The 25,264-nt window shown below is 45.5% G+C and overlaps 3 protein-coding genes across 4 annotated transcripts; all 3 read right to left on the bottom strand.

The window, feature by feature from the left end:
* Window positions 1-221: 221 nt before the first annotated feature.
* On the bottom strand, window positions 222-2,059 carry LOC125520284 (F-box protein At5g07610-like). Its single transcript, XM_048685166.2, has one exon. It carries the CDS (start codon window positions 2,044-2,046, stop codon window positions 703-705), a length of 1,344 nt encoding a protein of 447 aa, XP_048541123.1. The 5' UTR covers window positions 2,047-2,059; the 3' UTR covers window positions 222-702.
* A 10,428-nt stretch (window positions 2,060-12,487) lies between these two features.
* Window positions 12,488-16,216, bottom strand: LOC125523941 (Pseudouridine synthase family protein). 2 transcript variants are annotated; one of them, XM_048689012.2, is made up of 9 exons: window positions 15,720-16,216; window positions 15,516-15,633; window positions 14,946-15,145; window positions 14,672-14,817; window positions 14,100-14,191; window positions 13,639-13,883; window positions 13,298-13,367; window positions 13,050-13,112; window positions 12,488-12,970 (listed from the first exon to the last, which is right to left on the bottom strand). In XM_048689012.2, the coding sequence occupies exons 1-9, from the start codon at window positions 15,863-15,865 to the stop codon at window positions 12,782-12,784; spliced, it is 1,269 nt and encodes a 422-aa protein (XP_048544969.1). In that variant the 5' UTR covers window positions 15,866-16,216; the 3' UTR covers window positions 12,488-12,781. The 2 variants fall into 2 exon arrangements, with proteins under 2 accessions (XP_048544969.1, XP_048544970.1); XM_048689013.2 differs by having other exon boundaries at window positions 14,946-15,130; window positions 15,720-16,206.
* A 207-nt stretch (window positions 16,217-16,423) lies between these two features.
* On the bottom strand, window positions 16,424-21,260 carry LOC125523939 (Protein kinase superfamily protein). Its single transcript, XM_048689011.2, has 6 exons — window positions 20,818-21,260; window positions 19,303-19,622; window positions 18,819-18,954; window positions 18,062-18,198; window positions 17,517-17,640; window positions 16,424-17,396 (listed from the first exon to the last, which is right to left on the bottom strand). Exons 1-6 carry the CDS (start codon window positions 20,864-20,866, stop codon window positions 16,723-16,725), a joined length of 1,440 nt encoding a protein of 479 aa, XP_048544968.1. The 5' UTR covers window positions 20,867-21,260; the 3' UTR covers window positions 16,424-16,722.
* Between the last annotated feature and the right edge of the window lie 4,004 nt (window positions 21,261-25,264).

Genomic DNA, 25,264 nt, shown 5'->3' on the forward strand with positions numbered 1-25,264 from the left:
CATAGGCAACATACTACTCCCTTCGTTCCTAAATATAAGTCTTTTTAGACTTATATTTGGGAACGGAGGGAGTACAACCTGTAGTCTTGTACCAACATGTCCATGAGGAAAATATGCAGCAAGAGACAGTGCTAGATATGAAAGAGTACAGATCAAACTGAAAACTGAAGTTGGCATTTTCCGAAACAACAATATCTCTATTTGAAGCTTTGTGAAGACAATTCTTGAGAACGTAACGGAGCACCTCAGCAATAACTGCCCAACTTGTAATCTGTTCATTGTTCAAATCATATGCAATCAGTTCATTGTTCCAATGAGCAATAAAGAACATACAACAACTCATACCAAATGTCTCACACCCATTTATACGGCTCAGATTGTATGTATGTGTTCATATACTAACACAAACAAATCTGGCTTAGCCAAAACAGGTACACACTGAAATGTCTCATACAGCTATACGTGTTGCATATCAAAAGGCATAGAGCATACAACAACCCGCACCAACACATCCACTAGTGAAACAGCCAGCCAGAGGCAATAATAGTCATGAAAAACAATACAGATCAAACTGAAAACTAGACTTGGCATTTTCTACAAACAATGCATCATCTCCATTTTAATCCTTGTGAAGATTTCACTTGAAAATGCAACGGAGTACCTCACCCATGGCTGCCCGTTTTCCAATCAGCAGAACATTCATCAATTGGGAGCTGCCAGCCGTATTGCTCCGTCCAATGGTAAACAGGACAACAGCGGCACATATGGGCAAAATTGCATAAATATCTGGTACTTATGGTCAAGGTGATATACAACTGGACTTTCATGACGATCCAAATCATATGCCAACAGTTCGTTTTCTGAATGAGCTATGAAGATCAGATTGGCATGTGGGTGTACTCCAATGAGTTTGGGAAACTTCTTCTCTGGAATTACATCTGAAAACTTGTACAATTTCCAGTACATGCGTTTGTCATCCTGATGACAGACATCCCAGTTATAAATCTCAACACTAAGAACGTAAACCGATATAGTCAAAGATCTGTCTGAGCCATATCCTTGACTATCAAGGGAGGCGATATAAAGTAGCTGTCCGGCAGACTTCCCGATGAGACCTGCGAAACTCCTAGCAACGGGTATTGGCAGCGGGACAGTTCTCCATCTTAGCCCTTCTGCATCAACTACCGCCAAACCGTTCTCACCTGTGAGCAAGTGCAAACATCCCTTATGGAAAACTCCAGGTTGACCAAAGCACAAGCCAACTTGGATGTCCCATTTGGGTTCCATTGCTACCCATGCACCAGTTTTTGAAGAGTAAATCCTCACTCCGGTCACAACCACGGATTGTAAGCCCCGGTGGTCCGGGGGTGACAAATCCTGTACAAACTCGAACACATGAAACTCTTGAGTGGATACAGCACTGTCGAAACCCAGGTAAGCGTTGCTGATGTTGCCGGCGTCTTGGCCAGAGTGGGGCAGCACGATATACTCACTGGTAGTTGGATTGGAGACCATGTACCGAAAATTTGCAGCAGGGGTGCCCGTGCGCATGCTTGCAAGAAACAGCCCATCGCAGGAACCCTCGAGGGAGAAGAAGCGGTCCGTGCTGTCGGGCGGTAGTGGCAGGCGCGGGTGGGTCTCGGGGACGCTGGACCAAGGGAAAGCAGACATATCCGCGTACTTGACGCCGGCGAAGCCGCGGGGCTCGGCCGTGGCTTCGTTGTTGATGTGGTAGAAGAAGCCGGCCAGAGTCTGCGCCATCTTCTTCCGGTGCGCGGGGTCGGCGATGAGGTTACGCCAGGTCGGGCAGACGCACTTGCAGATGCAGAGTGATTTGTAGGGCACGCGAGAGAGGATCTCCGCGATTAGGTCGTGGGTGAGCCTGGACATCGGCTCCTCCGCCGGCTTCTCCATAGCTTGGAAAGGGTGGCGGCTGGAAAAGGTAGGTTGCGGCGGCGGAGATGGATGGCGGCGGCGGCGGAGTTCGGGCTGGGGAGTAGGAGTGGGGAATGGGGGATGAGTGTCTTTGGCTGATCCGTCGAGCATTTTTTACAGCAGATCCCATAAATCACCCCGTCCACTATAATAACTGTTTTTATATCGTGCCCAGAAGTACCCATCGCATATGCTGTAAAACAGTCCGTCCAAAAGGTATATTTAGGTCCTTTCTGTTGGCGAACGTAGCATAAATTCAAAAAATTTCTACGTGTCATCAAGATCAATCTATGGAGTCATCTAGCAACGAGGGAGGAGTGAATCTACATACCCTTGTAGATCGCGCGCGGAAGCGTTTAAGAGAACGGGATTGATGGAGTCGTACTCGTCGTGATCCAAATCACCGATGATCCTAGCGCCGAACGGACGGTACCACCGCGTTCAACACACGTACGGAGCAGCGAAGTCTCCTCCTTCTTGATCCAGCAAGGGGGGAGGAGAGGTTGATGGAGATCCAACAGCATGACGGCGTGGTGGTGGAAGTAGCGGGATTCCAACAAGGCTTCGCTAAGCGCTGCGGGAGGAGGCAGATGTGTCACGGGAGGGAGAGGGAGGCGCCAAGCCTTAGGTATGGTTTCCCTCCCTTCCCCCCACTATATATAGGGCCAAGGGAGAGGGGGAGGGCGCAGCCTTGCCCCTTCCTCCAAGGAAGGATGCGGCCAAGGGGGGGAGGAGTCCATCCCCCCCAAGGCACCTCGGAGGTGCCTTCCCCCTTTAGGACTCTCCCCTTTCCCTCTCTCTTGGCGCATGGGCCTCTTGGGGCTGGTGCCCTTGGCCCATATAGGCCAAGGCACACCCCCTACAGCCCATGTGGCCCTCCGGGGCAGGTGGCCCCACCCGGTGGACCCCCGGGACCCTTCCGGTGGTCCCGGTACAATACCGGTGACCCCGAAACTTGTCCCGATGGCCGAAATAGCACTTCCTATATATAATTCTTTACCTCCGAACCATTTCGGAACTCCTCGTGATGTCCGGGATCTCATCCGGGACTCCGAACAACTTTCGGGTTACCGCATACTAATATCTCTATAACCCTAGCGTCACCGAACCTTAAGTGTGTAGACCCTACGGGTTCGGGAGACATGCAGACATGACCGAGACGACTCTCCGGCCAATAACCAACAGCGGGATCTGGATACCCATGTTGGCTCCCACATGTTCCACGATGATCTCATCGGATGAACCACGATGTCAAGGACTTAATCAATCCCGTATACAATTCCCTTTGTCTAGCGGTACGATACTTGCCCGAGATTCGATCGTCGGTATCCCGATACCTTGTTCAATCTCGTTACCGGCAAGTCTCTTTACTCGTTTCGTAACACATCATCCCGTGATAAACTCCTTGATCACATTGTGCACATTATGATGATGTCCTACCGAGTGGGCCCAGAGATACCTCTCCGTTTACACGGAGTGACAAATCCCAGTCTCGAGTCGTGCCAACCCAACAGACACTTTCGGAGATACCCGTAGTGTACCTTTATAGCCACCCAGTTACATTGTGACGTTTGGCACACCCAAAGCACTCCTACGGTATCCGGGAGTTGCACAATCTCATGGTCTAAGGAAATGATACTTGACATTAGAAAAGCTTTAGCGAACGAACTACATGATCTTTGTGCTAGGCTTAGGATTGGGTCTTGTCCATCACATCATTCTCCTAATGATGTGATCCCGTTATCAACGACATCCAATGTCCATGGCCAGGAAACCGTAACCATCTATTGATCAACGAGCTAGTCAACTAGAGGCTTACTAGGGACATGGTGTTGTCTATGTATCCACACATGTATCTGAGTTTCCTATCAATACAATTCTAGCATGGATAATAAACGACTATCATGAACAAGGAAATATAATAATAATCAATTTATTATTGCCTCTAGGGCATATTTCCAACAGTCTCCCACTTGCACTAGAGTCAATAATCTAGTTCACATCGTCATGTGATTAACACTCACAGGTCACATCGCCATGTGACCAACATCCAAAGAGTTTACTAGTGTCACTACACTAGTTCACATCATCATGTGATTAAGACTCAATGAGTTCTGGGTTTGATCATGTTTTGCTTGTGAGAGAGGTTTTAGTCAACGGGTCTGAATCTTTCAGATCCGTATGTACTTCGCAAATTTCTTATGTCATCTTGTAGATGCAACTACTACGCTATATTTGGAACTATTCCAAATAACTGTTCTACTATACGAATCCAGTCTACTACTCAGAATAATCTGGATTAGTGTCAAAGTTTGCATCGGCGTAACCCTTTACGACGAACTCTTTTACCACCTCCATAATCGATAAAATTCCTTAGTCCACTAGTTACTAAGGATAACTTTGATCGCTGTCCTGTGATCCATTCTTGGATCACTCTTGTACCCCTTGACTGACTCATGGCAAGGCACATTTCAGGTGCGGTACATAGCATGGCATACCGTATAGAGCCTATGACAAAAGCATAGGGGACGACCTTCGTCCTTTCTCTCTATTCTGCCGTGGTCGAGCTTTAAGTCTTAACTTCATACCTTACAACTCAGGCAAGAACTCCTTCTTTGACTGATCCATCTTGAAAACCTTCAAGATCATGTCAAGGTATGTGCTCATTTGAAAGTACCATTAAGCGTTTTGATCTATCCTTATAGATCTTGATGCTCAACGTTCAAGTAGCTTAATCCAGGCTTTCCATTGAAAAACACTTTTCAAATAACCCTATATGCTTTCCAGAAATCCTACGTCATTTCCGATCAACAACATGTTAACAATACATACTCATCGGAAATTCTATAGTGCTCCCACTCACTTCTTTGGAAATACAAGTTTCTCATAAACTTTGTATAAACCCAAAATCTTTGATCATCTCATCAAAGCGTACATTCCAACTTCGAGATGCTTACTCCAGTCCTTAGAAGGATTGCTGGAGCTTTGCACACTTATTAGCATCTTTCAGGATTGACAAAACCTTCCGGTTGTATCACATACAACCTTTCCTCAAGAAAATCATCGAGGAAACAATGTTTTGACATCCTATCTGCAAGATTTCATAAATAATGCAGTAATCGCTAATATAATTCCAACAGACTCTTAGCATCGCTACGAGTGAGAAAGTCTCATCGTAGTCAACTTCTTGAACTTGTCGGAAAACATCTTAACGACAAGTCGAGCTTTCTTAATGGTGACATTCACCATCATTGTCCGTCTTCCTTTTAAAATCCATCTGTACTCAACAGCCTCACGACCATCGAGCTGTTCTGTCAAAGTCTACACTTTGTTTCCATATATGGATCCTTTCTCGGATTTTATGGCCTCGAGCCATTTATCGGAATCCAGGCCCACCATCGCTTCTCCATAACTCGTAGGTTCATTGTTGTCTAGCAACATGACTTCCAAGACAGGATCACGTACCACTCTGAAGTAGTACGCATCCTTGTCATCCCACGAGGTTTGGTAGTGACTTGATCTGAAGTTTCATGATCACTATCATAAGCTTCCACTTCAATTGGTGTAGGTGCCACAGGAACAACTTCCTGTGCCCTGCCACACACTAGTTAAAGAGACGGTTTAATAACCTCATCAAGTCTCCACCATCCTCTCACTCAATTCTTTCGAGAGAAACTTTTCCTCGAGAAAGGACCCAATTCAAGAAACAATCCTTTATTGCTTTCGGATCTGAGACAGGAGGTATACCCAACTGTTTTGGGTGTCCTATGAAGATGCATTTATCCGCTTTGGGTTCGAGCTTATCAGCCTAAAACCTTTTCACATAAGCGTCGCAGCCCCAAACTTTTAAGAAATGACAGCTTAGGTTTCTCTAAACCATAGTTCATACGGTGTCATCTCATCGGAATTACGTGGTGCCCTATTTAAAGTGAATGTGGTTGTCTCTAATGCCTAACCCATAAACTATCGTGGTAATTTGATAAGAGACATCATGGTATGCATCATATTCAATAAGGTGCAGTTATGATGTTCGGACACACCATCACACTATGGTGTTCCAGGCTGTATTAGTTGTGAAACAATTTCCACAATGTCTTAATTCTGTGCCAAACTCGTAATTCAGATATTCATCTCTATGATCATATCATAAATATTTTATTCTCTTGTCACGACGATCTTTCAACTTCACCCTGAAATTACTTGAACCTTTCAATAATTCAGACTCGTGATTCATCAAGTAAATATACTCAACATCTACTCAAATCATCTGTGAAGTAAGAACATAACGATATCCACTACATGCCTCAGCACTCATTGGACTGCACACATCAAAATGTATTACTTCCAACAAGTTGCTTTCTAGTTCCATTTTACTGAAAACGAGGCTTTCAGTCATCTTGCCCATGTGGTATGATTTGCATGTCTCAAGTGATTCAAAATCAAGTGAGTCCAAACGCTCCATTTGCATGGAGTTTCTTCATGCATATACACCAATAGACATGGTTCGCATGCCTCAAACTTTTCAAAAACGAGTGAGCCCAAAGATCCATCAACATGGAGCTTCTTCATGCGTTTTATACCGATATGACTTACGTGGCAGTGCCACAAGTAGGTGGTACTATCATTACTATCTTATATCTTTTGGCATGAACATGTGTATCACTATGATCGAGATTCAATAAACCATTCATTTTAGGTGTAAGACCATTGAAGGTATTATTCAAATAAACAGAGTAACCATTATTCTCTTTAAATGAATAACCGTATTGCGATAGACATAATCCAATCATGTCTATGCTCAACGCAAACACCAATCTCGATGGTAGAGGGAGCGTGCGATGCTTGATCATATCAACCTTGGAAACACTTCCAACACATATCGTCAGCTCACCTTTAGCTAGTCTCCGTTTATTCCATAGCTTTTATTTCGAGTTACTAACACTTAGCAACCGAACCGGTATCTAATACACTGGTGCTACTAGGAGTACTAGTAAAGTACACATCAACACAATGTATATTCAATATACTTTTATCGACCTTGCCAGCCTTCTCATCTACCAAGTATCTAGGGTAATTCTGCTCCAGTGGTTGTTCCCCTTATTACAGAAGCACTCAGTCTCGGGTTTGGGTTCAACCTTGGGTTTCTTCACTAGAGCAGCAGCTGAATTGCCGTTTCATGAAGTATCCCTTTGTTCCCTTGCCCTTCTTGAAACTAGTGGTTTCACCAACCATCAACAATTGATGCTCCTTCTTGATTTCTACTTTCGCGGTGCCAAACATCACGAATATCTCAAGGATCATCATATATATCCCTGATATATTATAGTTCAACACAAAGCTCTAGCAGCTTGGTGGTAATGACTTCGGAGAAACATCACTATCTCATCTGGAAGATCAACTCCCACTCGATTCAAGCGATTGTTGTACTCAGACAATCTGAGCACAAGTTCAACAATTGAGCTTTTCTCCTTAGTTTGTAGGCTAAGAAAATCGTCGGAGGTCTTATACCTCTTGACGTAGGCACGAGCCTGAAATCCCAATTTCAGCCCTCGAAACATCTCATATGTTTCGCGACGTTTCAAAACGTCTTCGGTGCCTCAACTCTAAACCGTTTAACTGAACTATCACGTAGTTATCAAAATGTGTATGTCAGATGTTCGCAACATCCATTGACGACATTCGAGGTTCAGCACAGTGAGCGGTGCATTAAGGACATAAGCCTTCTATGAAGCAATGAGGACAATCCTCAGTTTACGGACCTAGTCCGCATAATTACTACTATCAACTTTCAACTAAATTTTCTCTAGGAACATATCTAAACAGTAGAACTGAAGCGCGAGCAACGACATAATTTGCGAAGACCTTTTGACTATGTTTAGGATAATTAAGTTCATCTTATGAACTCCCACTCAGATAGACATCCCTCTAGTCATCTAAGTGATTACATGATCCGAGTCAACTAGGCCGTGTCCGATCATCACGTGAGACGGACTAGTCAACATCGGTGAACATCTTCATGTTGATCGTATCTTCTATACGACTCATGCTCGACCTTTCGGTCTCTTGTGTTCCGAGGCCATGTCTGTACACATGCTAGGCTCGTCAAGTCAACCTAAGTGTTTCGCGTGTGTAAATCTGTCTTACACCCGTTGTATGTTAACGTAAGAATCTATCACACCCGATCATCACGTGGTGCTTCGAAACGACGAACTTTCGCAACGGTGCACAGTTAGGGGGAACACTTACTTGAAATTTTAATGAGGAAACATCTTATTTACTACCGTCGTTCTAAGTCAACAAGATGCATAACATGATAAACATCACATGCAATCAAATAATAGTGACATGATATGGCCAATATCATATAGCTCCTTTGATCTCCATCTTGGGGCTCCATGATCATCTTGTCACCGGCATGACACCATGATCTCCATCATCGTGTCTCCATGAAGTTGTCACGTCATCTATTACTTCTACTACTACAGCTAACGGTTAGCAATAAAGTAAAGTAATTACATGGCGTTGTTCAATGACACGCAGGTCATACAATAAATAAAGACAACTCCTATGGCTCCTGCCGGTTGTCATACTCATCGACATGCAAGTCGTGATTCCTATTACAAGAACATGATCAATCTCATACATCACATATATCATTCATCACATCCTTTGGCCATATCACATCACATAGCATACCCTGCAAAAACAAGTTAGACGTCCTCTAATTGTTGTTTGCATGTTTTACGTGGCTGCTATGGGTTTCTAGCAAGAACGTTTCTTACCTACGCAAAACCACAACGTGATATGCCAATTGCTATTTACCCTTCATAAGGACCCTTTTCATCGAATCCGATCCGACTAAAGTGGGAGAGACAGACACCCGCCAGCCACCTAATGCAACTAGTGCATGTCAGTCGGTGGAACCGGTCTCACGTAAGCGTACGTGTAAGGTTGGTCCAGGCCGCTTCATCCCACGATGCCGCCGAATCAAGATAAGACTAGTAACGGCAAGCATATTGAACAAAATCAACGCCCACAACTACTTTGTGTTCTACTCGTGCATAGAAACTACGCATAGACCTAGCTCATGATGCCACTGTTGGGGAACGTAGCATAAATTCAAAATTTTCCTACGTGTCACCAAGATCAATCTATGGAGTCATCTAGCAACGAGGGAGGAGTGGATCTACATACCCTTGTAGATCGTGCGCGGAAGCGTTCAAGAGAATGGGGTTGATGGAGTCGTACTCGTCGTGATCCAAATCACCGATGATCCTAGCGCCGAACGGACGGCACCTCCGCGTTCAACACACGTACGGAGCAGCAAAGTCTCCTCCTTCTTGATCCAGCAAGGGGGGAGGAGAGGTTGATGGAGATCCAACAGCACGACGGCGTGGTGGTGGAAGTAGTGGGATTCCAACAGGGCTTCGCTAAGCGCTGCGGGAGGAGGGAGATGTGTCACGGGAGGGAGAGGGAGGCGCCAGGCCTTAGGTATGGTTTCCCTCCCTTCCCCCCACTATATATAGGGCCAAGGGAGAGGGGGAGGGCGCAGCTTGCCCCTTCCTCCAAGGAAGGGTGCGGCCAAGGGGGGGAGGAGTCCATCCCCCCCAAGGCACCTCGGAGGTGCCTTCCCCCTTTAGGACTCTCCCCTTTCCCTCTCTCTTGGCGCATGGGCCTCTTGGGGCTGGTGCCCTTGGCCCATATAGGCCAAGGCGCACCCCCTACAGCCCATGTGGCCCCCCGGGGCAGGTGGCCCCACCCGGTGGACCCCCGGGACCCTTCCGGTGGTCCCGGTACAATACCGGTGATCCCGAAACTTGTCCCGATGGCCGAAATAGCACTTCCTATATATAATTCTTTACCTCCGGACCATTCCGGAACTCCTCGTGACGTCCGGGATCTCATCCGGGACTCCGAACAACTTTCGGGTTACCGCATACTAATATCTCTATAACCCTAGCGTCACCGAACCTTAAGTGTGTAGACCCTACGGGTTCGGGAGACATGCAGACATGACCGAGACGACTCTCCGGCCAATAACCAACAGCGGGATCTGGATACCCATGTTGGCTCCCACATGTTCCACGATGATCTCATCGGATGAACCACGATGTCAAGGACTTAATCAATCCCGTATACAATTCCCTTTGTCTAGCGGTACGATACTTGCCCGAGATTCGATCGTCGGTATCCCGATACCTTGTTCAATCTCGTTACCGGCAAGTCTCTTTACTCGTTTCGTAACACATCATCCCGTGATAAACTCCTTGATCACATTGTGCACATTATGATGATGTCCTACCGAGTGGGCCCAGAGATACCTCTCCGTTTACACGGAGTGACAAATCCCAGTCTCGATCCATGCCAACCCAACAGACACTTTCGGAGATACCCGTAGTGTACCTTTATAGCCAGCCAGTTACATTGTGACGTTTGGCACACCCAAAGCACTCCTACGGTATCCGGAAGTTGCACAATCTCATGGTCTAAGGAAATGATACTTGACATTAGAAAAGCTTTAGCGAACGAACTACATGATCTTTGTGCTAGGCTTAGGATTGGGTCTTGTCCATCACATCATTCTCCTAATGATGTGATCCCGTTATCAACGACATCCAATGTCCATGGCCAGGAAACCGTAACCATCTATTGATCAACGAGCTAGTCAACTAGAGGCTTACTAGGGACATGGTGTTGTCTATGTATCCACACATGTATCTGAGTTTCCTATCAATACAATTCTAGCATGGATAATAAACGATTATCATGAACAAGGAAATATAATAATAATCAATTTATTATTGCCTCTAGGGCATATTTCCAACACTTCCGCCACATATGTTCGATTTCCCCGACCCCGACCCCCTCCCCTGATTTGTCGGTTCCTCTATCTCCGTGCGACTTGGCGGGAGGGACATTTAGCCCCACGCCATCTTGCTTCGCCGCGTCTCCAGTCAATGCCATGGAGTACCCCCAACCACCGGCCTTCGGATTTCAAGTGTTGTTGCCTCCATTGATGCCTCTTCATCCTCCTCCGTCTCCCGCGGCCGTCTTTCCCGTGCCGCGCCAACTCCTTCCATCGTCGACGTGAAGCGGAAGCGGCAAGGGAACCAACGGTCCATGGAGTTGTGCTCGTCGCCGCGCCACATTCTTCCATCGTGCTCCCTCCCGTCTCGGGAGCTGGCTCGAGGACGGGCGCCTCTGAAAGTGCAATCATGCCTTTAATCATATTTTAATCTTAATGACAATACATATTGGGGGACTAATTGTGTTTCTTAAGTGTCTACACAAGATATAGTTTCCTTGGCATCATTGAGTAGGGATCATGGACCCATCAAACGCGATATGACTCAAGTGTGACGGTAACAAGAAAAAAATGTGGGTTTTTCGTTTAAATCTTGAGTTATAGGAATCATGCGAGGGGATCAAAGGAATTCGTTCAAGATCTACTTGAGTCATCATTTTGTCACGGCCATCCTACTTTTTCACAGCTCTACAAATAGTGCCTTAGCCATTATCCCACTCTCACCATATCGCAAAAATGGCTTAGGTAAAACTCCTTGTGAAAAACACCATTCCATGTGCTCCCTACTGGATCATCTGGACATCATTCCGGATCATCCGGGTATTGCCTTGGTCATTCGGACTGGTATCCAAATCGTCCGGCTGAAGGGCCAGAGGGCACCTAAAGGCTGGCGCTGGAGCGTTTGCAGGCCACGCCACCACTAACATATGTACTAATGACGTGCCTCATGTGCAGCGTCATCAGGAATATTCCATCAGCAGTGACATGCCATGTTGGCGGCAAGCCACAATATGAAAAGAAAATTGTATAAAAGAAAATTTGCACAACATCTGTTTCCCAACCAAAAATGGCAGCAACACTTTAATATCTGATAAGATAGGTAGTCGATCAACTAAACATAGCAGTTTAACAACTAATATCAACTAAACATAGTAGTTTAAAAACTAAAATGGGTACTTGATCAACTAAACATAGTAGTTTAACAACTAAGATAGGTAATCGATGAACTTATGAAGCTTCTGCCTATTCGCTTGTCCTTCTTTGATAAAAGCAGCCTTCATACTTTTGAGCTCATTCCTCTCGCACTTCAGCTGATCCTTCTCCTCCTTCTGCTCATTCCTCTCACCGATGAGCATCCGGCGCCTTTTATTGGATTTAAATGCATGGTTGAATTCGATCGATGACTCGGACTGAGACTGCATGATGGGCATTTGGTTTGGTTTTTCCAAAAGGGTGGTCATTTTGGTGCACCAGGTTGAATGGCCAGCTCCACTACTGCTGTCCAGGACGTGTCCACGTATGTTTTATGTGTTTATTTTGATGGACAACATTGGAGATCAATCGCAACAGCCCCACAGAAATTAAGACACAAGGTTAGAATCCGAGCTCTTATAGAGCAGTATCTCACTGACGGCTTGGCTTGTGAGAGTTAAGCTGAAGATGTCATCTTAGTTCCCTTTTCTTGTACCATCTGAGATGTTTGTTGTGTTGCTTCTTTTGCATGGATGGTTAAGAAAACTTATTACCTCGTGTTGATTCAGTGTGGCTTGTTGCGGCAATGTATTAATCATGTGTGCTTCACAAATGTTTTGTCTGTGATTTCAATGCCAAAATATTTCAAGAGGTCCACCACCGAAATACAATTGTGAATGAATAGAGGAATAGGAATAGGAATATCTCGGAGCTCCACCTCCGAAATTCAATTGAGAAGCATGTCAGGCTGACGTCTGAGGATCCGCAAATCAGAACCGGGCTGGTTTGATCTTCACTTGTTGAAGAATCGGGCATGTTGTTCTTTTTGCTCTAGCATGGAGAGTTTGTTTAGTCAACAATGAAGCACCTCTGTTCGTCGAAATCTTCATAGCCAACGTCTACAAGGCAGAGGCCCTCCGCGGGTGCCGGGGGAGCCGTTGCGCGCCTGCAAGTGGCTTCCATCAGGTTCAGCAAGGCGTCTTCATCAGCTCCAGCAGCAGCCTCTCTGATGCTGGTCGCAACAAGAACCCTAACCATCTGTTTGTCGCAAATTAAACCAGAGTTCATGGAGTGATTGAGAATAAATAGTAGGGCATATAGCAGTGTGTTGTGTTACCTTGCGTAGGAATCTGTTCGCAACTAGCTCAACACACATGACCGGTGTGCTTTCTTTGCAATTCTGCAAAAGTGGAAAGCAAGAACTGACATAAGTTTCAACTGAAATGATGCATGTGCATATGCAAAGATAAGGAGAAAATTCAGACCCAAGGCAAATCCCAACCAGCTGAGGGTAGACAGTTATATTCCATTTGATAAATGCAGTCTATGCATTAAGGAAAGAAAAAATGAGCATGCTAGAATCACCTCATCAGCAGAATACAGTTTGGTCACTGCAGCTCGAGAATGGAACATAAAACACTCCGTAGCTGGGCCGCTGCAAAAACAGCAGGGCATCAAATGAAGTGACTGATGAGTTAATTGAACTCAAGAGAATGTATAAAATAAGAGACATGAATATCATCTAAAAGGAACACATCATGCTCACTTCAGATAACAAGCACTAATGAAGAGTGGCACACAAATTCAGGAAGGTCTCTAGTGAGCAACCATGTCTGAATTAGGTGATGAAACTATTGCTAATCCAACGTGAGGAACCATTTCTGTACTTGAAAAATACAAAGCAAGTTATGATATATGAAACTTACTCGCTACGTGAAGCTTGTGTGTCACGTGCAAATATTTTGTAAGATAGCATTTTTCCTTCCAGTTGCCTAATGATTTTGTCAACCTTGGCCACATCAAAGCTCCGAGGTGCTTTGTATTCAGGATTCTCTAGTATCATAGACGATTGCTCATCCTCTGATATTGATTTAGCATCCCCATCAAGAGGAAATATATACAGGTATCTCCTCCATTTGGCTGAAAAATTAGGATGAAATTCACGTGAGACCTGCAAATGAGGGCATCAGTTAATATTTAGCATAACATCCTGTATGGTCGGGATCAAGGTATTCTCAGAACCTTCTAACACATAAAAAAAAATCTCTGGTAGTCTCAAACCAGAAAATAGCTAGTAAACGAAGCTTGTCAACAATTTGATATCAAATACAATCGCTAGCATTCATATTACTAGCAATGATATATTCTACAAGAGCAAGGGAAATACCTCTGACACAACCAAAGATTTAATTTTATCTGGTGAGGCCTCATTTATTGTGTCTTTTATATCGGCAGGCTGCACATCCTTTCTCCACGTATCTAAGGCGATTAACAAGAAGCATTTCACATCAGTTATCAGAAGTGATGGTCAAGACTACTGAAGTAAAATTTTACATAAGCACACATGGACATACTAACTGATTTATGCTACTAGTAAGTTCCCAGTTAAATACATGGCATGCATTGCTCGAGTAAAGTCAGCTGAGAAGGAACATTAGCACTTATTTGCCCACAAAGAAATGTTCAGGCAATTTTTTGTTTTTGGCCAGAGTTGTGGTATGCTGTCACCGGTAAATATTTGCTAAAGTAAGGTCAATGAGAAGCAAATAACTTCTATGATTTGATTTTCTTCTATCAATTGAGAACCACGGTCTAAAGTCAAGCACGCCATAGTTCTAACAACAACTACACATAAGATTTCAGGCTCAAGACAAGTTAATATGCATCATAACAAGTTTATAAACATGATTAAAATAGACAGAGGCAACACAACAGTATGTGTTCTCAAGTGTAACTAACAAAATGAGCAGACTTGCTGAAGAGCAGTCACCCCTTTGTCAGTGCGCCCAGCAACAGTGGCACAGCCTTCTATCGGCAACGATCTTTCTTGAAGCTGTTTAGCTTTTCTCTCGTCGACAAATTGTCCAAGATGTTTTTCCACTAACCTGCAACCGATACAGAGTGAAATGAATAACTTCAGTAGTTTTATTCCGCCTTGAAGTATAAAGAAAGCGAGGAGAAAAGGGTTGAAGAAAACTGTAAAGCAAATTCACAGAAATGAGATTATTCTTACCCTTGAACAGTGTTGAGGTCAGGCTGCTTCTGCCAACCATCAAACGAGCCCCCATGATACGAAAGAACAATCTTAAAGTTTGCTCTTTCCCACCTGCCTCCTCGGCCTTTGGAGGATTTAACAGACATTTGTTTTTCAGATGATGCTAAAGGCTCCTCACCATTCGTATCACGAAGATGATCTTTCTGCGGAAGGAAAATCTGATAGACATTGGTAAACAGTATAATAAAACACCAAATGTGGTCTCTGAGTTTCTAGTCAGAATCACTGTCCGCGGCTCTGTGCCGCTTCTACATATATTAACAATGGAAGGTTAATGCAAAACACTCTAGTGTTTGGTCAAGCAACTGATATTGGAATTCTACTTTTTGGGTGATATTCAGTTGTCATTTTCTATTAACATAAGCACTACATATACTTAGTTGAAAAGAATCAGCATTTGTCAAATTATAAAAAGAACTGCCACTGACATGAACACTTCTTCACCCATCAAATAAGGCAAACCATGAAGTTCAGAATCTAAATTTGCGGGGGTGTAGGGGGTGCCAAATTCTACTGTTTTCCACGGACCTCGTCTTTCCCAAACAGCTCGGCGAGCCCCGCCGCCCCGGCGCCGGTGCGCACGAGCTCGGCGTAGAAGTCGACCACCCTGCTCCACGGCCGCGCGTACATGTACTCGTAGCTCTCCCTGCACGGTCAAAACGGGTGACCAAGCGAGCCATATACCAGGCGCCATGAAACGCCATGGGAAGATGAGGAGAGGGGGGAGGTCACCTGGCTGTCCACCGGAGGTGCTGGCAGGCGTCGGTGTGGTTGTACTGCGCGTAGCCATCCCGCTCCGCCGCCGTGGAGAACGCCACGGCCGGGGCGGCCTTCGTCGTCGGTGCCGCCGCCATGAGGGGCCGGAACTTGGCGAGCATGTACGGGCCGGGCTCGGCGGTGCGGATGGATTTGGGGATGAGGGCACTCGTGCGTGTCCGGGCCCCAAGGGATTACGGCGGCGGCGGGGGGGAGCGGTGGTTGCCGCCTTGCCGGCGCTGTGTGGCGATATGGTGGCGGCGGCGATGGTGTCAGCAACTCACAGATCTCGAAGGGTTTCAGAAAGTTCAGTTAAGTTCAGGTTCAGGGTTAGATGAACAAAACACAGGGCGCAACTATTTCTTTTTGCCAGCCAAACAAAAAAGGGACAGAAAAACAACACTGTATTTGTAGCCTAATTCGATTCATATTTGGAATTTGATTTGAGGACTTCAACAAACCCAATCCAACTACGACATCGAAACGGAAACCCGTCTGGATGATCTAAACTGGAACTAGAAACCCAGAATCCGAATCACAGTTTTAGTTCTATAACTTGTCACTGAACCTTCGAGATTTTCCCATCTTGGCCATGATCTCCAGTGCGACCTGTTCATGCTTGCAATGGAGAACAATCGTATATGTAAGCAAATTAACTCGAAAAGAAACAAGCGACGACAAGACAAGACAAATCTCTCCATTTCCATTTTGGTGTGGATCTTTCCCAGAGAACTGTTTCGAGTTTACAGCACGAACACCATCATGGAACTCACGTTACATGCTTCCCACGACGCTCCTCTCTCTAAATACAATTCGCTAACCGCAAGAACAAGAACCCTAGCTTTGGTAGTTCCGCCATCAGAAGAAAAAACAAAAACACCAGCTGACTGACTGACTGATCGATCTTGACAACAAGATGGATGGCGACACGAGACGACACAGGTAGGCTTGAGCCTCGTCAAAAACTGCTGTTATTACTTTATATCTTGTACAGATCTTCGTCCACCGGAGGAGGATCATCCCTGCTGCTGTTTCTGGAAGGGGGTGATGCCAGGGCTTCCAGCCCCAGCTGATGCCCGTCGGAGTCAGGCGAAGGGATGTACAGCTTGCACTCCAGAGGCGGCTCGCTCTTGCTCCTGCCGTTCGCTGGCCGCGTCCTCCTGCTCTGGGGCACTGGCTTCCCATTCGTCGGTGGCACGGCCACGGCCACAGCCACGGCATCAGTCTTTGCTGTTGGTTCTTGCTTCGCCTTCTCTGTCTCAACATGCTCAGCAGGTTCCTTTGGGACCTCGTAGAGCGTCACAGATCCGGTCATACAATTCTGCAGGAGTATGTCCTGGCATTCTGGCATGCTTTGAACCTCCTCAAAGGTTTCAACAACCCGGCTCATAGTAGGCCGCCCTTTAGGGTTCTGGCTCAAGCATCGGTAGCAAAGGCTGGCCACTTCAATGGCAGCCTTGGTGGAGTATTGGCCTTCCATTCTAGGATCAATGATTCTGAAGAGCTTCCGGTTGTGGACAAGGAGGGGGCGTGCCCACTCAACTAGGTTATGCTCACGGCTCGGCCGGCTCTTGTCCACAGCCCTCCTCCCAATAATCATCTCGAGAAGTACAACACCAAACCCATAAACATCACTCCGTGCTGTCAAATGGCCTGTCACAACACACATGGTTGAATTAACACACAGAAAATTTGTCGGTAAAATGCGCTGTTTGTTCATTCTGGAAACCATAAATATTCACTAAAATTTCTTCTGGGAGAGGATCGGCTCACCAGTCATCACATATTCAGGAGCTGCATAGCCATAAGTTCCCATGACCCGAGTTGAGACATGAGTTTGGTCTCCACTAGGTCCAGTTCTTGCTAGGCCAAAGTCTGAAAGCTTAGCATTATAATCCTGTAAGGGTAACACAGAGTGAGAATGAGACGCTATCTTCAAAAGTAAAACATAACATCACGTCATGAAGTCTCTTGCATTCGACAATATCAATGAGAATACAGTTAATGAGACGCCATCTACTTCTAAATGATGGTGCCATGTCATGCATAAATGCAGAAGCATTGTGGAGCAACAAGGGTAAAACCATATGATCCATTTGGCTGTTCATTTGGCATTAATACTTACACATCTGGATATTGACACTAACGAATCTTCCTAAACATGCAAAATACATCAGAAGAACATAATTACTGCATGGCTTGCAAACAGAAAATATATTTTGCCGTAAGACACTCAGCTGGGAACACAAAAAAGCTTTATATATCAATGGCATCACACTGATTGAATTGGACAATGATATCAAAGGTGAAATACGGACCGCGTCTAGCAAGATGTTTGATGTCTTGAAATCCCTATAGATGATGGATCTCTCAGCTCCGTGGAGATACTCAAGCCCCCTTGCTGCACCGAGTGCAATCTTCATGCGAGTTGACCATGGCATATTAAGGCAAACCCCTGTTATTTACAACCAGGTAAGATATAATCAACGAAATGTTCCCTTTAACGGAAAATATGCGTATGACTGCTGTTAACAAAATATTTGTACCAATTCGCTTAGCATATTTTCCTGACACCAATTATCTTTGAATTGTTCACATACTTTACTTTATGATGATGAACTGAACATGTTCGCTGAATATATAAATCAATGAGGAAGCTAGATTCAGAACCTACAAGGCAAACATTTTCTACCATTTTGGTGAATGGTAATTGCTGTTTAACTGCCACTTCAATTTTAATTCATAGTATCTTAATAGCCAGGTTACCATGTGTGTGCAGATGGTAGATCATACTATGCTATCACAAACCAACTGAACAACTCAGATCACTTATATAGTTGTCACCTGACAAACTTGACAAATGCAGTAGCTAAATTTGAAGAGCTACTTGGAAGCAGGCAGTACCACTCATTGTCAGTCAAGGTTTGAGAATGTTGATGTTGCTAATTCTAAAACATCTTATTCAGAACCAATATTCAGTGCATAGGTAAATGGGAGCAGGTTATGCTGCCATAACCAATGAATGTTAAAGAGCACGGGAGTGGAGTTATCAAGAAGGTGAGAGTAAGAGCTTACGTCGAAAAAGGTGCTTTTCAAGGCTGCCACAAGCCATGTACTCATAGACAAGTAATCTATGGGAACCCTCGCAGCAATAGCCAATCAGTTCGACTAGATTTGCATGACTAAGTTGCCCAAGATAGTTGACTTCTGCCTGGAAACACGATACCAATAGAAACCCATTAAATCATGAAAGGTGTAGCGTTACAGTCATTCACCCACCTATGACCAACCACAACAGTATGTCCTTTACTTCAATCTAATAAGTAGAGATGCACTCTTTTACCTAGTGCTGATACTATGTTCAAGTTGATTCTTAAAAGATAAACAAGATGAGTTATGTTCCGACGAAGATCAGAAACAACTTCTTTGATCAATATACTGAATCTTAAAATTCAATCAGCTAACAATGGTTCATGAAGATTTCACATAATGTAGAAATTAACATGACTTCTTACTGTATATAAAGGTTCAGGAAATGCAAGGAAGCAAGGAGACTTACCAACCATTCCTTGTCTCCCTGAAAACCCTCTGGGTTCAGTTCTTTCACAGCAACCTGTCTGGATGGAAAACCTATTCTAACATTTTCATCGATGACGCCTTTGTAAACAACTCCAAACCCACCCTCCCCAAGAATCTGATCAGGCCGAAAGTTCTTTGTGGCTGCTCGCAGTTCGTTGTATGTGAAAATATTGACATTTCCATATCCTTCTGTTTGCAGGTCCTCCACATCTTTCGGAGGAGCAAGAACACTTGAAATAGCTTTAGAATCAGATTTGCACTTCCTCAACCCATCTGGTCCACCAGCTTCAGCCGAAGTGCCTGTAATTGTATTATGTACAGTTATGAGCATAGCTTGCGTGCACGAAAACAAAAGGTAAGGAGATCCCAATGAAATCAAGGGGGCAAGGACTGCATAGATTGCTGGGAGCAGAGAATCAAAGATAATGCACGAACCCGTTCCACTGAATTATTTTATAAGCTATGCTGACCAGAATGTCCTATTTTAGCAGCAAGCTTGTGTACAATTCCATGAAACTGAAAATGTATTCGTAGAAGAATAGAGAACAGTAACTTGATGACCAACCATATCGAATATCCAATGTCACGAGCAGATCTACAATGATAAAAGTTGTCCATATATCATCTCCAAGTTCACTCGGCAGATCCTGAATGTGCAGCCAAGAACTGTGACATTGACAGGGAATTGCCTCCATCATATGAACAGTTTGAAAGGAGCATTGGTGGACATGTCCAAGGACGGGCAGAATATGTCATCTCTCTAATTCCCCCCTTTCTATGGGCAAAGCAACTCCTATGCAAGTTTTCAAACATCAGCACGGAATGTCTCACGCTATGCCTGACTATCTAGGAGAGATGACTTTCTACTCATACTGAAGGCTGTCTGAAACTGCGCCTGGCATTATAAGAGTACTCAAATTTCACCTCAGCGGTTTGCAGGCTCTATCGTCAACAGAGTTGGCCAAAGTAGAGTTTTCCACACCAAAACGTGAGCTAAATATGGTATGTATTCCACCACAAACTACTACTCCCATGGATATTCGCCTCAGGCTGCAGCTACATCGGCAGCCCCCCTCAGCATATCAATATAGCACGCCTTCCATGCAAGCCCAAGTCTAAAATCCACAAAATAGAGGAGCCGGATACCCAGTGCGAACCAAAATTTTAGCACCAAATATAGTGCGGCATTCTCCATCACTCGTTACAGGAGCTCACAGGCACGAGGATAGCATCACGCCAGTTCTCATCCAGCCTTGACCGCAGCACAGCAACCCCCAAAAAACGAGGCTGCCATGTCAACAAAGCAGCACCTAACCGACCAGGGATAACCCAGAAATCCACGCTTCTGAACTGAAATTGGGCAAAGCCCAGACACCAGCCCGCACACGCAGGAACGTACGCCTACCCCAGCAAGCAAACCGGACAAACCGCGGGAGGATACAGCGAACGCACGAGTAGTACTTGAAGCGGACGGAGCGCGGGCGAACGAACGAACCTGTCCTGCTCTGGAGCCGCTGCTCCTCGAGCGAGAAGCAGCCCCCCATGGGAGGCCGCCCCGAGATAGCCGCGCGCGCCTTCCCCTACTCCCAGCCCCTCCCCATCGCCCGACCCCGGCCAGATCCGCGCCGCGCACCCGCCGGCCGGGGAATTTTCCTCCCGCTTCCGCCGCGGTCGGGCCGCGCGTGCGCTCCTCCTCCCGGCCGCCGGAGCGAGGTGGGGGTCGGGCTCGGGCGCGGCGCGAGTCCGTCGCCGAAATTTGCGGTGCGGTGCGGCCTTTTCGACTGGCAGCGGCAGCTTTTGCTTCTCTTTCTCGGGGCGGGGGGTTGGAACAGGAAGGACGGACGGACGGATGGATGGATGGGGAAAAGAGGCGCCGGGTTGGCTGTGCTGTGCCAGAGCAGAGAGAGCGAGAGGGCCGAAGGAAGCTGCTGCTGCTGCTTTCGGAATAAATAAACCGCCGCGGCACCAACAACGCGCAGCAATTGGGGATCGAAGGTTTTTCTAGTTTTCTTTGCTTGGCCTTGCTTTGTGTATGGTTGATTTGTGGTTAGTGCGCATGATTAGAGGGGGAGAGATAATTGGACAGTGACAGTGGATTATTAGTCTTTGTGCTGCTGCTGCTAGGTGGATGCCAATGGGAGTAACCTTTTTGTTAACTTATAACTAACTAACTATACGGGGGATCTTTTGCCAAGTAGTACTGGCTATCAGCGTTGCTTTTGGAACCGAGGGAGTAAGTTAGAGTGTAGCTCAGACTTCCGAGCCTTGCTGGATGATGTAGAAGGGCCAACATCAGAGGCATGAAGGCCAGCCGCCCCGGTGGTGTGGAACGTAGTGGTAAGTCTCCGTCTTTAATTTCAAGTTTTTAGTAGTCTAGTTTAAACTTGTCTGTTGTTTTATATGAATTATGTGAACTTTGACGATCTTTTGGAGATATGTTGGTGATTTTTTGGTGATCAGAATGTGGATTTCTATGTCTGTTTGATGATCTACATAGTTTAGTTCCATGTTGCATACTTAGTATGGATATAGGATGCCGGATATGAGATACACGAATGTGGACGACATGATTTGAGGAGTACCCGGCCAGTGCCCATGGACGCCCCGGGCGCGTCCGCGGACGTTTGAGGGCCCGGATTTGCCCATCGCGGTTGCATATGCTCTTAGAGATACACTTGGCAGGCTCCATCTTTTGGGTTGTGATTCCACTGCTGCTCTAAAACACTCCATCCGTCCGGGGAAAAGTGTATGTTTGGCTTTAAAAGTTGTCCATAAAAGAGTGTAATTTTATCTTCCCAATGCACCTTACGTTAGAAAAAATGCTTCTCTTTCGTTAAATGGTAATCAAGACCAATAACATTATATGCATGGTCTTCTTAATTTCTATATGCACTTAGCGCATTGGGGTTGGGTAATTAAAGAGAAGAGATGATAACTTGCATCTTTCCAATGCATTTTTTATTTTATCTGAAATTTCTATATGTACATTGTCATCGGACGAAAGGAGTAGTTGTTTGTTTTGGCTCCGGCTTTTCCTAGACCAAAGATGCCCCCAAAAGATGAAACAAAAAAGGCCTCATTCAGTGAAGACGATTGTAAATCCTTGTGGGTAAGTAGCCGGTGGAGAGCCCCAATGAGACACCATCGTCACCGCGGAGACAATGATGCAATAAGAGGTAGCATCGCCGTTGAGAAAACCCAAGACGGCTTCTTTTGCCTAGGCTTCTAGATAATCAAAAACGCGGCATTTCATCTCCTGCATGTTTTGGCTCCACGACATCAACCCTCATACACTGCCTCGTTGTGTATGGCTCCCCTGGGGTATATGCACTAGGTACGTGGTGTTGATCGGATTTGAAGCTACCTAGGAATTTACCCTAGGTTTTTTGTCCCGACGCTGCATGTTGCAGCGATCGGTTTTCTATCTCGGCGCTCGTTCTGGCAGCGATCGGTTCTCCTTCCTGCGGTACTGGCTGATTCACCGACGAGATCTCTGCAGTCCCTCTCTCCGTCTAATCGGATTCTGGTGAGGACCAAGACAACCTGATACCGGCAGCCTCCAAGAAGGAGGCTGACCGGAGGCAATGAGGATTCTCGGCTGGAATTGTTGTGGTCTGCAGCAGGCTGCGGCGATTAGGGCTCTGTTGCATGTTCAAAAATGCAGGAGTCCTGACGTAATGTTTCTCATGGAGACGCATCTCGATGAGTATCCTGCGGAATGTCTATGTAGAAGACTGAAAATGGATCACAAGTACGTGGTGGCGAGTGATGAAAAAAGTGGTGGTTTAATCCTATTCTGGAAGAAGGAAGTGTCGGTGTCCCTAAGGGATAAGAATAAGAACTTAATTGATGTTCTCATTGGAAATGGAGCAAATAATATTTGGCGCTTCACAGGTCTGTATGGGGAACCTAAGTGGGCTGATAAGCACCTAACATGGCAGAGATTGAGAGAGTTGAAGTCTGTATGTGATATGTCGTGGGCAGTAATCGGAGATATGAATGATATAATGTTTTCCTTTGAAAAGGAAGGGGGTAACCCAAGGCCTGGGCATTTTATGGCAGCGTTCAGAGATGCTGTCGAAGAATGTGGGCTCTCTGATTTGGGCTATTATGGGGACAAATTCACATGGCACCGAGGGCTAATCCGGGAGCGCCTGGACAGGGCCATATCGAATGATGGGTGGAATAGCATGTTTCCGGCAGCAAGAGTTGAGCACTTGGAGTATCACAAATCTAACCATAGACCATTGTTACTTCACATGGAGGAGGAATTATTGCATGGGGATAAAGGACCACCGGTACTTAGATTTGAAGCCAGGTGGGTTAAAGAGGAGAACTTCCGGGCTGTTGTGGAGGAAGCATGGCAGGGTTTAGATCCTCTAGACCCAAATGCTAGTCTGGCGGAGAAGCTAGCCCAGGTGCATAAGGCATTACATCACTGGGACAGAACGGTTCTCCGTAACAATTCGAAAAAGGTGAGAAGAATACAGAGGGAGATTGAAAGTGTTAGCAGGGAGGCACTTACACCAGAGAACGTAGCTCGAGAGAAGGAGCTGGCTGAGGAATTGGAAAGACTGCTCGAACAAGAGGAATTGTACTGGGCACAAAGAAGCAGATTGAACTGGCTAAAGCATGGCGACAAGAATACATCGTACTTTCATAATTTTGCTTCGGCTCGTCGGGCTAAGAACCGGATAACAAAACTGAAAGATGACCACGGTGTATGGAAGGAGGGCACTGCCTATTTGAATCCTTTAATATCGGATCACTGGCCTCTTCTCCACAGAGATAGAGGAACCAGACCCTGAGCTATTGGAGAAGGTAACACCTAGGGTCACCGCAGCCATGAATGAGGAGATGTTGAAGCCATATACGGCCGAAGAGCTAAAAAAAAGCCCTATTTTTGATTGGTGGCATGAAAGCACCGGGGACAGATGGTCTCCATGCGCTGTTCTTTAAGAAATGTTGGTCCATTGTTGGTGATGCACTTACTCTAGAAGTGCTTGAGGCGATAAATAACAAGAAAATTCCGGAGGGGTGGAATGATACTGTCATTGTGTTGATACCAAAGATTGATACACCGGAGAGAATAACACAATACAGGCCAATCAGTCTATGTAATGTTGTTTACAAAATTATTTCCAAGATGATTGCTTTCCGTCTTAAGTCCTTTTTGGATGACATTATCTCACCTGTTCAGAGCGCCTTTGTGCCAGGGAGGTTGATCGCAGATAATATTCTGTTGGCTTATGAAAGTCTTCACACTATAAAGAATAAAAAGAAAGGCAAGGTTGGATACTGTGCTGTTAAACTTGATATGTATAAGGCCTATGATAGAGTTGAGTGGAAATTTTTAGAGCAAATAATGCTGCAGTTGGGCTTTCACACTGAAGTGGTGCAACTATTGATGGCTTGTGTCACCTCTGTCAGATATAAAGTGAGATACAATGACCAGGAGACTGAAGGGTTCATTCCTACTAGGGGTCTTCGTCAGGGAGATCCACTTTCACCATATTTGTTTTTGTTTTGTGCAGAAGGTTTGTCAAGCTTACTGGCTCATAAGGAGGAGGTTCATGGCATAGACGGGGTTAAGGTGTGCAGGAATGCACCATCAGTGTCTCATTTACTTTTTGCTGATGATTCCCTTATCCTCATGAAAGCTGATATGATCAATGCAACCTCGTTGAGACAGGTGTTGGATGAGTACTGTGCAAGCTCAGGACAGTTAGTGAGTGAAGGTAAATGCAGTATCTTCTTCAGTCCAAATGTGGATGTTGAGGTAAAGGCTCAAGTCTGTGCTGAACTCAATATAATGACAGAAGTCGTCTCTGATAGATACTTGGGACTACCTGCAATGGTGGGCCTTGATAAAAGTGAGAGCTTTGAATATTTGCTGGAAAGAATAGTTAACAGGCTAAAAGGGTGGAAAGAGAAAATCATTT

The sequence above is a fragment of the Triticum urartu genome, chromosome 7A (genome assembly GCF_056163025.1).
Source record: "Triticum urartu cultivar PI428250 chromosome 7A, HENAU_Tu73, whole genome shotgun sequence".
Classification (NCBI taxonomy): Eukaryota; Viridiplantae; Streptophyta; class Magnoliopsida; order Poales; family Poaceae; genus Triticum; species Triticum urartu.